This window comes from Lepidochelys kempii, chromosome 5 (assembly GCF_965140265.1).
Source record: "Lepidochelys kempii isolate rLepKem1 chromosome 5, rLepKem1.hap2, whole genome shotgun sequence".
Classification (NCBI taxonomy): Eukaryota; Metazoa; Chordata; order Testudines; family Cheloniidae; genus Lepidochelys; species Lepidochelys kempii.
Window position 1 is genome coordinate 29,142,059 of NC_133260.1, and position 14,239 is coordinate 29,156,297.

General features: G+C 42.0%; 1 protein-coding gene across 1 annotated transcript in view; it reads right to left on the reverse strand.

The window, feature by feature from the left end:
* PRKAA1 (protein kinase AMP-activated catalytic subunit alpha 1) overlaps positions 1-13,911 on the reverse strand; it is a 33,045-nt gene extending 19,134 nt beyond the window's left edge. Inside the window, exon 1 of the mRNA XM_073343843.1 lies at positions 13,747-13,911. Within this exon, the coding sequence (XP_073199944.1) occupies positions 13,747-13,876 (130 nt within the window). The 5' untranslated portion in view covers positions 13,877-13,911. The remainder of the gene's footprint in view (positions 1-13,746) is intronic.
* Positions 13,912-14,239: the final 328 nt, after the last annotated feature.

The following is a 14,239-nucleotide window of genomic DNA, read 5'->3' on the forward strand; positions in this document are numbered from 1 at the left end:
TGACCCCATATACAATTTAGAATGGTTATCTTACCACTAGTTATTTACAGCACACACACAAATTAGTGGTAGCATATATAAAAGAAACATGGGTAAGGTTTTGGGTAATAATTGCCCAACCACTGAGGAATGGTTCAAAAAATATGGAAAGCTGTGGTCATGAAAAAGTTAGCAAACCAATTACAAACCCAGCAAAAAACACCGATGACATAACTCAACATCGAAGTAGTTTTTAAAATACTGAACTTACAAAATGCTGAACCTTTATTTTAACTGGTAACCCAATCTTTTTCCCCCCAGTCCAGGTTTAGTAGATGGACAAAATTATGGTTCAGGTTCAAGTAAAAATACCAGTTCAAACTGGTTCTCTGGTTCGAATCCTTAATCCTTTGTCAGATTATACTCGGTAAACAGTGAGTAGAAGCTATGGGAAAGATTGCAGTATCTCCATCTCCTTTTAATTTATTGAACAAAAATGGCCTGTAAGAATTTGGAAGTTAAACAGTGAAGCTTAATATTCCTAAATAACTTAATATTCTAATGTAGTGATTAGCCCTTGCCCTAATTCTGCTCCTCAAGTCTTTCTTCCTCCTAGGACTTTTCACCAGCCCTTGCTCCCAATTTCCCTAGATGTTTCCAACAGGGAAGGCTCCAGTGGCTCCCTGCTGAAGTTTTCCACGGCAGCAAGAAAATGCTCTGGCAGGGGGAAGATCACTCTCAGTTGTATTAATAAGCCTGACCTGCTGTGAGATGCATCATCCTGTCCCTAATCTGCCTGTATAAAAATGAATGGATTAATTGTCAAAAACCTAGAAACACTGCAGTTCCTGCCTTCAAAATTTTGAACCATACTATTACTACGTTAGTTACACGGAAGGGTTATTTATAAGAGATTGTGACAGACTATTAAGAAAACCTCAAAGTAGTATTACACAGAATATTTGCTGCATTAGTCAGCACAGCAGAACCAGCATGAAATATGGGAGCATAACCAGAGCATGAGGACCACAAATGTCAGATGGGAAAGCTTTCCAGTGTAAGCTTTCCAAAGATGTGTAAGCTTTCGCCCTGTAAGTGTAGGATAGTTCCCTGTTAGGATAGTAACATCTCATCATGGTCTTGCAAATACCATTTATGCAGCTAGTAGCAATGAAAAAAGTTAACTGACTCAGAGGGAACAGTCCGCTTTTACCCAAGTCTACAATAAAAATGATAATACAGCAATAAAGAGTCAGAAGAAAATTACAGTTCTTAGAGCATTTGTCCACAAAGATCCTACTATAGGTTGTCCATCAACCTTTTAGCCAGCAGTGTCCATTGAGGCTGTGCACATATCTCACAACAAGGTGTTGTTGGGGTTCAATTATTCTACTGATAAGTCCTCCGATAAACAAGGCTCAATCAAAAATAGATCACCACAACGCAGAAAGGTCATTACTTTATAGGGAGAACAGTTTCACAGCACTTACAGCTTTCAGTCTGTCCCAAAGTGCAAGCTCAACTCTATTCATATATATTCCCCAGTTTACAACAGACAAGATTTACACACCAGTTCTTACCAGTTTTATCTTGTTTTGAAAGTAGCTCTCCAAAAGGCAAAGCTTATCTGCACTAGCCGTAACTTGGTACAGCATGCATGTTGGTTAAGCAACAAGATCTTTTATCTTATCCTATCTTTTTGGTATGTTTCTGCATCTAGCACAGAAATTACATTTTACATTTCCCCTCAGTTAAACAACTTAAGAATAAAAAACATTCTTGGAAAAAAAAAACATTAACATAACTCATAGCTAAACAATTTAGCATAGCTATCACATTTTCAGAAGGTTTTGTCCCTTATTTGATTACTACTAGATACTTTCTTTTCTTAGTTGCACAACACACCTTAGACAGTCAAACAAGTAGTTACAAACAATTTACATATTTTTGGTGAATACATCTCCTTCCAGCTCTTCGTACAATTCCATTCCTTATCTGGTAAAGCTACCAGTGCAGCATTACCTATAGCTTGTAAAGCTACAGTTATAAGATACACGTTTTCCACTTCACTTATGGCCTAGCCATAAAACATAATGGGACTTGGTTCAGTATTGTCAACCATATAAAGACAAGGACATCCTCAACTGCCACTCAGTTATTTCTTACCACCTGTGTTAGCAAGTCTGAGTCCTCAGTGTTCTGTTTCCCCATAGCAAATAGATAGTTTACGATTATAATTAGCTTAGTGTTGTTTGATAAATTAAACCAATTGGGCTAAAAAACCCAAAATCAAATGTTATTCCTCAGTGGATCTACTCCTCAGTACCAAGGCATGACTAATGATGCAGAGAAAGTCACCAGACTTCAAAATGTACCCTGCATCAGAGGCTGCCGTAACTGTTAATATACACACTGATGCTTGGTTGGTTTGTCTAGTGATGTGACTCTTCCAGTGTGCCGTTTGTAGCTTCTCTCCCTCCCCCAAAGTGCACACAGATGGGTTGTGATGAATGTGAAAAATTATTTTAGATGGAGAAATCTATGCAGTGTGTCTGATTCAAAAGGAGCAACTGTCACCTGCTCGGAAATCAGCTTCAAGTGCCCCAACGACACGGATGTCACTCCAGAAAATAAAATCTGCTAGTCAAGAAACCTCAGGCTGCTAGGAAACACACAGTTCATTCACCATCTCTCCTTGGGTCAGGCAGTAGCTTCTGCTGCCCACAACAGGAAAGATCACAGATCTCCTGGTGGAGCTTAGAACCAAGCCAAGAAGATAACAAATGTTCATCGTGCTCATGTACCAAAATCAGCCCCTTCGAAATCACATTGGCGCAGAGAGCCTAAGACTGAGAACATGCATCTCTTATCTTTTGTACTGCTTCATCAGTGATCAGCGTCATCTCCATGACAACATTGTCATCTGCACAATCGGCCTCAGTTATCAGCACTGCAGTCTGACAAGACTTCTTCCGAGAGTGTACTTCCAGTACTGATGGTCCCGGTTCTGCCTTTATCTACTAAAGCTGCATTTACATCTCAAGTGGACATTATGATCACTGATGAACCAGAGCCTTCATTGTCAGACATATCTCTTATCACGTGTCCAGGGTTCTGTTGGTATGGGAACCTAGAGGTACCAAAGATAAAAATCCCTCCCTGTCCAGTCTCACCTGATCATAGGTCAGGTCAACAAGGACGTTTGCACAGTTCCTCAACTGCTTTCCATGGTAGGCCTCAGGATCAACCAAGTCAAGTCTACCTCACTCCTGCTCAACCCATAGAACTCATAACAGCGATCCTAGATTCCAGGTCAGCAAGAGTGTTCCTTCTTCCAATTTTTTCCAACATAAATCACATCACTGATCACATTCAGTCTCCCCCAACTAAGGATTTGTCTCAGCCTGCTGCATTGTATGGCACCCTGTAATTATATGGCTATATGCACAGCTACATCTCTGGTCCCTTCACTTTTGGCTGAGGACATTTCATCAACCAAACGGACACAAGTTCCTCACAAAGTGCCGTCATCTCACCTTATTGGATGGCTCCTCCAAGTGTCTGCCAAGGTGTTCAGCTTCATGTACCACCCCCTTCAAAGACTCTGGTGACAGACATTCCCGAGATGAGTTTGGAGAGCTCCCCAAACACAAGGTATATGGTCCCAAGCAGAGTCTCAACTGCACAAAAATGTACTGTATTTCAGGGCAGTTAAGTCTAGCTTGCAAGACATTTCTGCCCCTCATTCAGAGCACCACCATTCAAATTCTGTCAGACAATACAATTGCTATGCAGCAGATAATCACTGTTGTGTCATACAGCGATATATCTGAGACTAGCATCCTATACTGGATCAACCCAATAGCTCTTCACCTTCTGGGGACACAAAACAATTTGGCAGATCACCAAAGCAGAAAAAGTTACCACAAATGGGAGTTGCAAAGTTCAGTTCTGATTATGAATCAGGTACTCCAAAAGTGGGGGGTCTTCCTTTGTTAGACCTGTTTGCTACCAACATGAATGTAACTCATCAAATGTTCTCCTGTGGAGGAGGAAGTCTGAGTTCTAAAGCAGATACATTTCTGATCCAAAAGAACAACAATCTGCTTTATGCCTTTCCTCCCATTCCATTAATCCCCAGAGTTCTAAGAAAACTTCACCAAGACAAGGCTTGGATGATACTGATAGCCTCAGCCTGAATATGCCAGTTCTGGTATTCCAACCTGAGACGTCTACCGATCAATCCACCTCTTCCACTTCCAGATCTACCAGGCATCATTTCCCAGAGCTAAGGCCCTGTACTTCATCCAACCAAGAATCTACAGCACGGAATCTCGCAGCCCGAGTTCTGTGGAGAGATCATGGTTGGCAGCTGTACAAAAGATTTGGATTCAAAGTAGAAAGCCCTTTATTAGAAAGCCAGATCAAGCAAAGAGGAAATGTTTTTCTCTACTGTGGTCTATTCAGAATAATGTACAAACCCCAGACTCTCCTATATCAACCATCTTCAATTACTCATCTTTAAGACATGTTGAGTTTTCAATTAGTTCTGCTAGGGTCCACCTGGCTGCTATTTTAGCTTATCCTCCACCAGTGGATGGTCACTCAATTTTCTTCTCACTGTGCAGTATCTAGATTTATAAGAGGCCCGACGGATGTGTTGCCACCAAACAAGGAGCCATTTCCCACTTGGAACTTCAATACAGTACTCCCATATTTGATGGGCCAGCCATTTTCACCAACGGTAACATGTTTTATTTTCCCTTTCTGTTAAGGACATGTTCCTAGTTGCTAACATCTTGACTTGCAGGTGGGAAGGAATTCATGCATTAATGGTAGGGTAGCAATATATCATTTCATAAAGACAGTTACACTCAAACTGCACCAAAATGCTTACCCCAAACAGTTTAAAACTTTCATACCAACCAGTTTATACACTTGCGTGTTTTCTCCTAAACCTCATAATTCTCTTGCAGAGAAGAAATTCCACACACAAGATGTACATAGGTCTATGCCCTTTTATCTTTGTAGAAAAACATTTTCATAAGTCGCCCAGATTTATTAACAAAAGCCACAGAAAGTCTAAGTGTCAGTCTGTTTTCTCTGAGACTTTCAAAATGGGTTACAGACTGCATTAAGATGGCTTATTCTGAACAAACTTGCTATTCCATCTTGAATTAAGGTTTACTCCACTAGGGCCCAGTCAATATCTGTGCCTTGTTAAAGAGGAATCCCTATGCCCAAATATTTGTAGAACAGCTACCTGGAATCCAGTTCATACAAGTAGTCCCTATCCACTATCACAACTTCTAGATCAGATGTCCAGTTTGGCAAGGCTCTTCTACAGCCAAATAAAATAAGGATGCCAATCACTCACAATAGGATTCATGTGGACAAATACTCAAAGACAGACTACTTAACATATTGTAACAGTTCTTTGAGATGCCTTTGTTCATGTGGATGCCATGACCTGCCCTCTTTCCCTGCTGATATGAAGGCATTACTTGGATTTCTGAGTTAGTGAAGGAATCCAGTTCCTATTGGAGCTATTCCCAGGGGTATGAGGGTGTATAGGGTGCATGGGCAGCTCCAATGGACAATGCTGGTTAAGAGGCTCAAGGAGTGTGCACACACCTATAGTGAGATGTTTATGGACAGAAGCATCTTGAATAACTTTCTACTGTAAGGTACTTAACTTCTTTTTATGAGTTAGAACATTGCTTCAAGTTTCTTACACTCAATGTAGATATCCAAAGACCCAAAATCTCACTGAAAAAAGGATCCTAAGGAGGAAATTAGGCAATAGTGAGCTTTTCAAATGTCATGAAACTTTACTATCACCAAAACAGTTACACACCCAATGTTTTCCATTATGAACACTAATATTTTGTTTGGCTATAAAGTTAGCTACCCTGCGAAAGGAAAATTCAGAAATGCTGCTGTAAGGGACTGGCTATAACAGATTGTTCAGGGCTCAAAATGTATCCCATACTGCTGAATCTGAATTATGAGCAGAAATATTCGTTAACTTTGCCAACCAAAAAAACCCATTCCTTCACCTGGTTGTGCAGTTTTCAATCTGTAAGGGAGATACGTTTTTCTATCCATGTATCTCAGTAAAGACTCAATTTTTGTAATTGATCTTCCTTTCTTGTTGGTGGAAAACACAAGATTGTGTACTATCGATAAACTAAACGACAAACAGTAACAGAGGTGCTGGAACAATTTGTATAGTGGGGGTGCTGAGAGCCACTGAACCAAACTGTAAACCCTGTATATGATGAAACCACTTCGAGCCAGGGGTTCATCAGCATCCTCATCACCCCTAGTTCCAGCACCTATGAACAGTAAAATGAAATAGTTGTTTACTATTTCCAAGAGAAAGATTGCCATGGTTTTAAATTAAGCTAATTTACTAAGGTACTTCCTGTCCTCAACCCAAAATGTTGCAAGGAGTTCTGGCATGAGTAGTTCAAGGCAACTGATACAGACAAAATAGACCAGACTCATTGGTGACAGATTGTTGGTTATTTTACAGATCCCGTTTTTGAGATGAATTCAAAGACAGACCTCAGAGCTCAAAATATCATCTAGATTTCTGTAGGAAAGTGAAAAGAAGCAGGTGGAGTATTTTCTTTTTTAAAGATATTCAAGACATACTGAGTAAGGACAAGCATGTAATGGAACAGAATTCTCTTTTAAATGGAAACACTTTCCACTGATAACAAGATCAAAGTTTCACTTACTTTCAGTATCCTTTTAAAAAAAGCATACTAGTTTCAATATACCCATTAGTCCTCCCAGACAAGGGCTGCTACAGAAAGGATTTTCTTCTCAGGTTAATGTGCCATTCAACCTATGGAGGCTAGAAGCTTTAACAATTGTATGTATGCACCAAGACATGCTGAGGGGACTGTTCTGCACAGTATCTGTGTGCTTTGATCACAGAAATAGAAGGCAAGAGAAATGGATGATGGCATCCTGTGCATGGGACCTGAGTACCAAAAGAGCTGGCAGTTCTAAAGTAAAGGCTGGCACACACTGACCCTTTAAAAGATCTCTGGTCCTCAACCTAAAATGCAAAAAAGTGCTGTTTTCATCTGAAAATGAGTTTTCACAGATTCACAGATTCCAAAACCAGAAGGAACCATTGTGATCATTTAATCTGACCTATCTAACATAGGACATAGAACTTCCACAAAATAATTCCTAGATCATATCTTTCAGAAAAGCATCCAATCTTCATTTAAAAATTATCAGTGATGGAGAATTCAGCACAACCCTCAGTAAATTGTTCCAATGGTTAATTACTCTCACCATTAAGAATTTGCACCTTATTACAAGTTTGAATTTGTCTAGCTTCAACTTCCAGCCATTGGATCATATTAAGTATACCTTCTCTGTTACACTGAAGAGACCGCTATTAAATATTTGTTGCCCATGTAGACACTTATAGACTAAACAAGTCACCCCTTATCCTTCTCTTTGGTAAGCTAAATGGATAGTTTTAAGGAGCTCAATCACTACATTTTCTAATCCTTTAATCATTCTTGTTGCTTTCCTCTGAACCCTTTCCAATTTATCAACATCCTTCCTGAACTGTAGGCACCAGAACTGGACACATTATTCATGTGACTGGATTTAAAAAGATGAATCATACTAAATATATAGTTTCCTTGAGGGGAAATGAAGAGAACAATTAGGTTCACAATATAATTTTATAAAAAGAAAAGGAGTACTTGTGGCACCTTAGAGACTAACAAATTTATTTTACTTTCCTAGACTCAAAATTCTGATTCCATCTACATGCTTAACATTTTCCATTTAACTTAGTAACTCCAGCTACTGTGGGCACCTTCAACTGCACAGATGTTTATGTCCATCACTGAGACTTTGCAGGACCAGCCATTTATTTGCAGAGAGATCCAGGGAAGCCACAATTTCACTTACCCCACAACCTCTAAAAAGCAGCTGAGGATGGGCCACTTATTTAAATGGCATCTACTAAATTGATTCTATGGGTAGTCACTTAGGCACACAACCCAACAAAGTCCCATTTCATGTGTCTCTACACCGCATGCTTCTTTTGGGAGCATGTAGTATACCTTTCCATGTAGCCCCCGTTAACACCTACATAAATAGCAGTGTAGACGGTGAGGCATATCTTAGCCAAGTAAAGACATGTCTGATGGTGTTGGTACGTACATGTACAGACCCAACATGGCTCTCTACTTGCCCATAGCCTAAGCCATGCTTCCCTGTCTACACGGCTATTTTTAGCAAGGTAGTGTCCTGCTGATGGAGTCTTTCCCTAAGAAAGATTCCAGCAGTAGGAAAAGGGAAGAGACAGTGTGGAAAGACCCTAGCAGCTCCCTGCCAGCCGGAGCCATTCACCACCATTTAGCAACAAACTCCAGCAGAAGTGTGTGAGGGGAAATGTTAGCAGTGCCTTTCCTTGCCATTGGAGTCCTTTCCCACCATGGGGAAAGCCTCCAGCAGCAGGGAGGGAAGGCACAGTGAAAGGCTTTGGCAGAAGGGAGCTGCTGACCTCTTTCCCCACTGAAACATGTAACCTACACACAGTGTGGATGCACTATGCTCTTCACTGCGGCATGTAGCTACACATACACTACATGACCCCAGAAGTGGTATATAGCTTAGATGTAGCCCTAGTTGAACTTTATACTCTTCAAAGCTAGAATTACTTTATCATTCCTAAAAAACATTTTAAATCATAGGCAAAAGAGAATCAAACATGTACTAAGCTGTCAAGGGCATCAGTAATAGCTTGGTTTGTTTTTTTAAGCGGCAAGATCTGCAACTATACTGATGGATCATCTCTACTTATGGCTAAAGGCAGTAGCAAACATTTGCTAGTGTTCATCTGCAAAAATTTGCATCCAGTAGTTTATTCACAGTACTCACAATTTATCAAGCCTCATAAGCCATGCTAACAAAAACTCAAATGCCAATGTGGAAATTTTTAGGAAACAGGTTTAGCCTAGACTGCAGTTTGCATAATGAAGCTGTTCTGTCAACATAAACTAAACCTGTTTTCAAGTTTAGAAGAGAACACAGTCAAGATTGAAGGTTGTTTTATCACACTGTAGCTTGAGTTTGCTTATTTTAACAAGTAAAGAATCTAAGTTTAGAGTACCTTTGACTCCTCTTAAAAATAGGAGTTAAACAAGTTCATACATATTAAAATAAGTCATAAGTGAAAGTTATGCATCTTTGCTGAGCCAACCACATTATTTGACCACTTTATCATCACTTCCACATTACCTTATTTTCTGGTTTGGCCATATGCAATAATTTTATTGTTAAAGTGCTTCACTGAGGACATATTTGGGCATTTTACAGACTAAGATTTCCAGCACTATTTTTGGCATTGGAACAAACAAAAAAAAGTGCACTATTTTATCTTTAGGATTTACTTTTGTCTCCAACCTGTATCTAGAAAAGTTTCCCCTATACTACTTGCTATAAGTTTATTACTTTTTTTTAAATGGAGGAAAAAAGTCTTCTGAAGAATCTTGCTTCCCCAACTGCATTTGGAAATGTGAACTTTTTACCTTTTCCAAGTTTCCAGTCGGAATCAGAACCAATTTAGGATGTAAGATTTTAAATTAGCAGGAAAAAAAGCCCCACAAACCTAGATTAAGGCAAGCTCCTTTACTAGATAATTTGTTTATTTAAAAAAAAAAAAGGTATGCTGACTCCTATTAAATATATTTGTGCCAAAATGTTTGCTTAACGAAAGGGAAACTAGTTTTTAAATTCTAGCTTTGCTAATCTCTTGGTTCCTAACCTTTATAGTATTTCAACCTTGACTGCAGATTCCTGAAAAATGCAACAGTAAAAGCATTCCTCCCAGAAAGTGCTGGACTTGGAAGCCAAGGGTCCACCACAGTTACTGCCTAGCATAGTGGCTCTCAAGCTGCCACTTGGGACTGCCTTTATCAATATAACGAAGTATCCATTTTCAAGAAATAAATTATTCCTGTTTGTTGAAGCCAAGTCCAGATTTGGAGGTTCCATAAGACCTTCTGATCATCTTAAAACCTCTCCACACAGTGCACAATTTAGGTCCTTATCAGGGGCTTTAATGTATATTCAACTATGATCAGATTTGTTGAGGACACCAAAAACAGAGACAGCATGAGACAGAACGACAGAACCAAACAGCAAAGTGAACCAGCAATGGGGGGGGAGTAAGGCAGAGGAAAACACTGAAGGCTGCAGTCCAACCAGGGGAGATTTGCTACTATAAGTGACAAATTTTATATGCAAAAGTAGGGCTTTGGAGCGGTGCTCCGGCTCCGCTCCAGGCAAAAACCTGCAGCTCCACTGCTCCAGAGCTGCTCTGTGCTCTGCTCCAAAGCCCTGTGCAAAAGGAAACAGTTCAGTACAGATACTGGGTGCAGGTTGGAGTGATGTAACCAAACTCAGTTCATGAAAGTGTCATCTTCTCCCTACCCTTTTCCCCCCAGATAATCAAGCACTATAATTTGTATAGGAAAGATATGAAAGAGGTAGTTAATAAAGGGATACATGTTTGCTTCCAATAACGAACAAGCAATGAAAAATAAGCAAAATTAAGAAGTGTCATAATGACAGTTAAGTTTTCCAATCCCGCTCAGAGAGAACACCTCCTTACAGTGATTCCATATTTCTTTGCAATGATCTGATAGCTCATTTAAAGTGGTACGCTGAAACTCCAAACAGCAGCAATCCAACAGTCAATACGAAGAGGAACATTCCTATTTTAAATTAGAGCAGTGTCTGAATGTTTCATACATCTGACTTCAAGGTTTCATAGTGTCTAAAAAGACTTTTGAAAGGGGCAGTGATTAGTTCATAAAAATAGAATTTTAATTTAATAAGAGTAACTCTGCATAGTAGGCACTTCAGTTTTTGAATTTCTTTTTACTAACTGCAGGTATATATTTTTATGTTATGGATCATAATGCCTTAACTACTTCAGAATGTTATTTTCTTGTCTTCCAATCAATTTTTTGGAGTTTAGTTTAACCCTGTTTTTCACACCCCATCACCATTTTCTGGATGAAGCACATTCTGGCTAGGGTTTGGCTCTGTTGTGGTGCACAGCAGCTTTACAGGATATCACTACCATAACCGCAATATTCATAGGTGAAGAAATTTCCATCCCTTTCACAAGTCCAGATATTCTCAGGTCTAGGGCTGCTGAGATTACATGGACCAAAATCCTCATGCTGCTTTTGGGCAGATGGATTCAAGGAGAAGGAACAGATAGTGGTAAGGAATGAGTCTACTGATGGAACAAGGTCTGAGGGACTTCTAGGTGCTGGATTTTCCTTTGGATGTGGCAACAGCATGCTCCCTTTACAGATTTCTCAGTGGCAAGAACAGCAGCAAGCTCTCTGCATTCACTCTTGCCATCTATGCCACATCTATACTGGGAACTGTGTCATGTTAGAAAACTGATTAACATGATGTTAGATATGACAACATCCGGTGCTGACAAGATCAAACTGTGCTTAAAGTTTTGTTAGATAGTCATGGGTTACCCCTAAGGTGATGAAGCCAGCTGACATTTAAAAAAAAAACAACAAAAAAACACAGCTTGTCCTCATCCATCCTAACCTCAAAATAGGGTTTATCATGCTGGCTAATATTTTCCAACACAGTATTTTTTCGAGTGCAAACAAAGCCATGTGCACATGAACATAGAATCTCATTCAAGAATCTCCCCTCCTTAAAAGATTCCCCTCCCCCACAACTTAGAAGCCAAACACAAACTAAATTAGTCAGGCCTGGTTTAAAACAAAAAAATATTCCGTTCCTTTGGGTCCAGAATCTTAGACATATTTGCTGACTTAGCCCCATCCTTCCATTAAACTGAGGGAAGCTATCATCTCGTCAAACTCAGCTGTAAGGGGTAATTTTTAATTTACACATCCACAATATATGAACAGGACTCTCACATATTTTAAGATATTGAGGATGTTGCGGTCTAGTGGATTCCGCACAGAAAGTCCTAATCTCAGAGTTCTAGTATTGACCATGTCATGAAGGGTATGTCTCCATAGCAAATGAAGGTGTGATTGTAGCACAGACCGGCATATCCACACATTTTAATCTAGTAACCCACGTAGCAATAACAGTGAGGAAGTGGCAGCACAAACTTCAGTGCAGGTTAGCAGCCCAAGTACAAACCCACAGGGATCTGAGGTACTAGTTTGGTTGCTAGCCCATGTTGCCACATCTTCACTACTATTGGGTATTTCTACGCAGCAAGTAAATCACAAGACCATACAATGAATTAGGGTACATCAAAACTTTTCTATGCAGCTGTTCCCCCATTTATAAACTGGGGAAACTTCCTGACTTACAAAGCTGCTAAACATGACTGTTTACGCAGCAGTTTACACTGTCAAAGTTTCATTTTAAGTCCTTTGGTGGCAATATCACAAAATTACGTACAAAGACTAAATTAATGTTAACTTTGATATTTTTATTGCATAAATCAGAATATTCTAAATGCAAGTGTGGTTACAGTCACTCTTAACTGAAGATGTGATACTGAATTTCAGCAAGTAAGTAGTTGAGGTTTTTTAATTGGAAAAAAGCTATTCCTCTTCTAAACAATGGTTACTTCTTGTTCTAAGACAGTTGGTCCCACCCACTGTCAAAATCAACAAATTCAATTGTAGTTTCCTGCAAATACTTACAACACAGCAGAGGCCATTTCCACACCACTGTCTACTGAAGAGGATTTCAGAAAGCATTGCACTGATTTCATTATTTTTCCATGCTGTGACTACATTACTGAAGCTGGAACCTAGACATTTACCTGAGGCCTAACTGAAACGCCAGTCTCACAGGTGTGTCCACTTTCCACAGATGTCCCAATGAAATATCACCCCTGCACTCAAGAGCTGTCCCTGACACAGCTATCGGTCCTTCCACTGGGACCAGAAGTTCCAGGAACTTCAGGTTAACAGTCTTTGCTTTGTTTTGCTTTACCAACCTACCTCACTGGTTTCTGGATTAAACTTCCGGGCCACGTTAAAAAGCAGGAATTGCCATACCAAACCTGATGATTCACCTAACCCATTAGCCTGTCTGAAACCGGGAAAATAACGGCTAATCCGTGGGGAGCTCACTGCGATTAGCGCACACGATCAAACGCAGCCCCGGCCACCTTTATCATCCTCGCTGGTGCCAGCGGAGGCGAGAGTCCCGTCTACCAGGAGGGGCAGCGCTTGGCTGCAAGGCGCAATTGCTGCCCGGCAGATAACCGGGCTCCAGGGCTGCGCGCTGCTGCAGCGCCGTTAGGCTAAAGGCAAGCACGCGTCAGGAGCAAACCGCGGACTCCTGAAGAGCCCAGCCACAAGCGAAGGCGAGCAAGGCGCCCGAGCTGCTCAGTACGTGCCCAGGCCGCATGGCAGCCAGGCCCGCCGGGCGTACGCCTCGGGCACGGCGCGGGCCCCACCCGCTCAGGCGCGGTCTCTCCAGCACAGGGGACCCAGCGCGGCGGCGCGCACCGCGGAGGCTGAGGCCGGAGGGGAGCGGGACTGGGGAGGGAGAGGCGCCTGCCCGCAAGGGTGCTGCGGCGGGTACACAGGGCAGGAGACGAGAAGGACCCAGCTCCCTCAAGCCGGCGGGTGGGGTGAACGGCCCCAGCTCCCGCAGGCCAGACCTTGCAGCCCTCCCCACCACGAGGGGAAAGGGCAGCAGCTCCCCCGGCCCCTCGGGGGGGGGAATGTCTCCGGCTCTTACCCTTGACTTTGCCGAAGGTGCCCACGCCCAGCGTGTCCCCCAGGATGTAGTGCCCGATCTTCACCCGCCCGTGTTCATGTTTCTGTTTATCCGCCGCCGCCATCTTGAGCCAGGAGCCGAGTCTGCGCATAGCGATAGCCCAGAAGAGATACAGCGGCTCGGGAGGAGGAGCAAACACGCAGCGCCCGCCCGCACCAAAACCCGGAAGCGGAACCACAACCGGACGCCAGTAACTTATCGCCTTCCCAGGGTGCACCTGGCAGGGGCGTGGCGTAGGTGGGCAGCTGCAGGGCACGCGCGCCGGTGGGGTTCTGAGACGCGTTTCCCAGGCTGCTGCTCCGTCCTGGTCCTGTAGTTGTCCAGGGCTGGGGTTGTGTGTTGCAGCCCTGGGAGCTGGGATGCTAGAGATGGGACATTCAAGGGGAGAGATTGAGGGGCGGGGGGAGACACTGGGGAGGTGGGACTGCAAGGGGGACAGATGCTGGACTGGGAG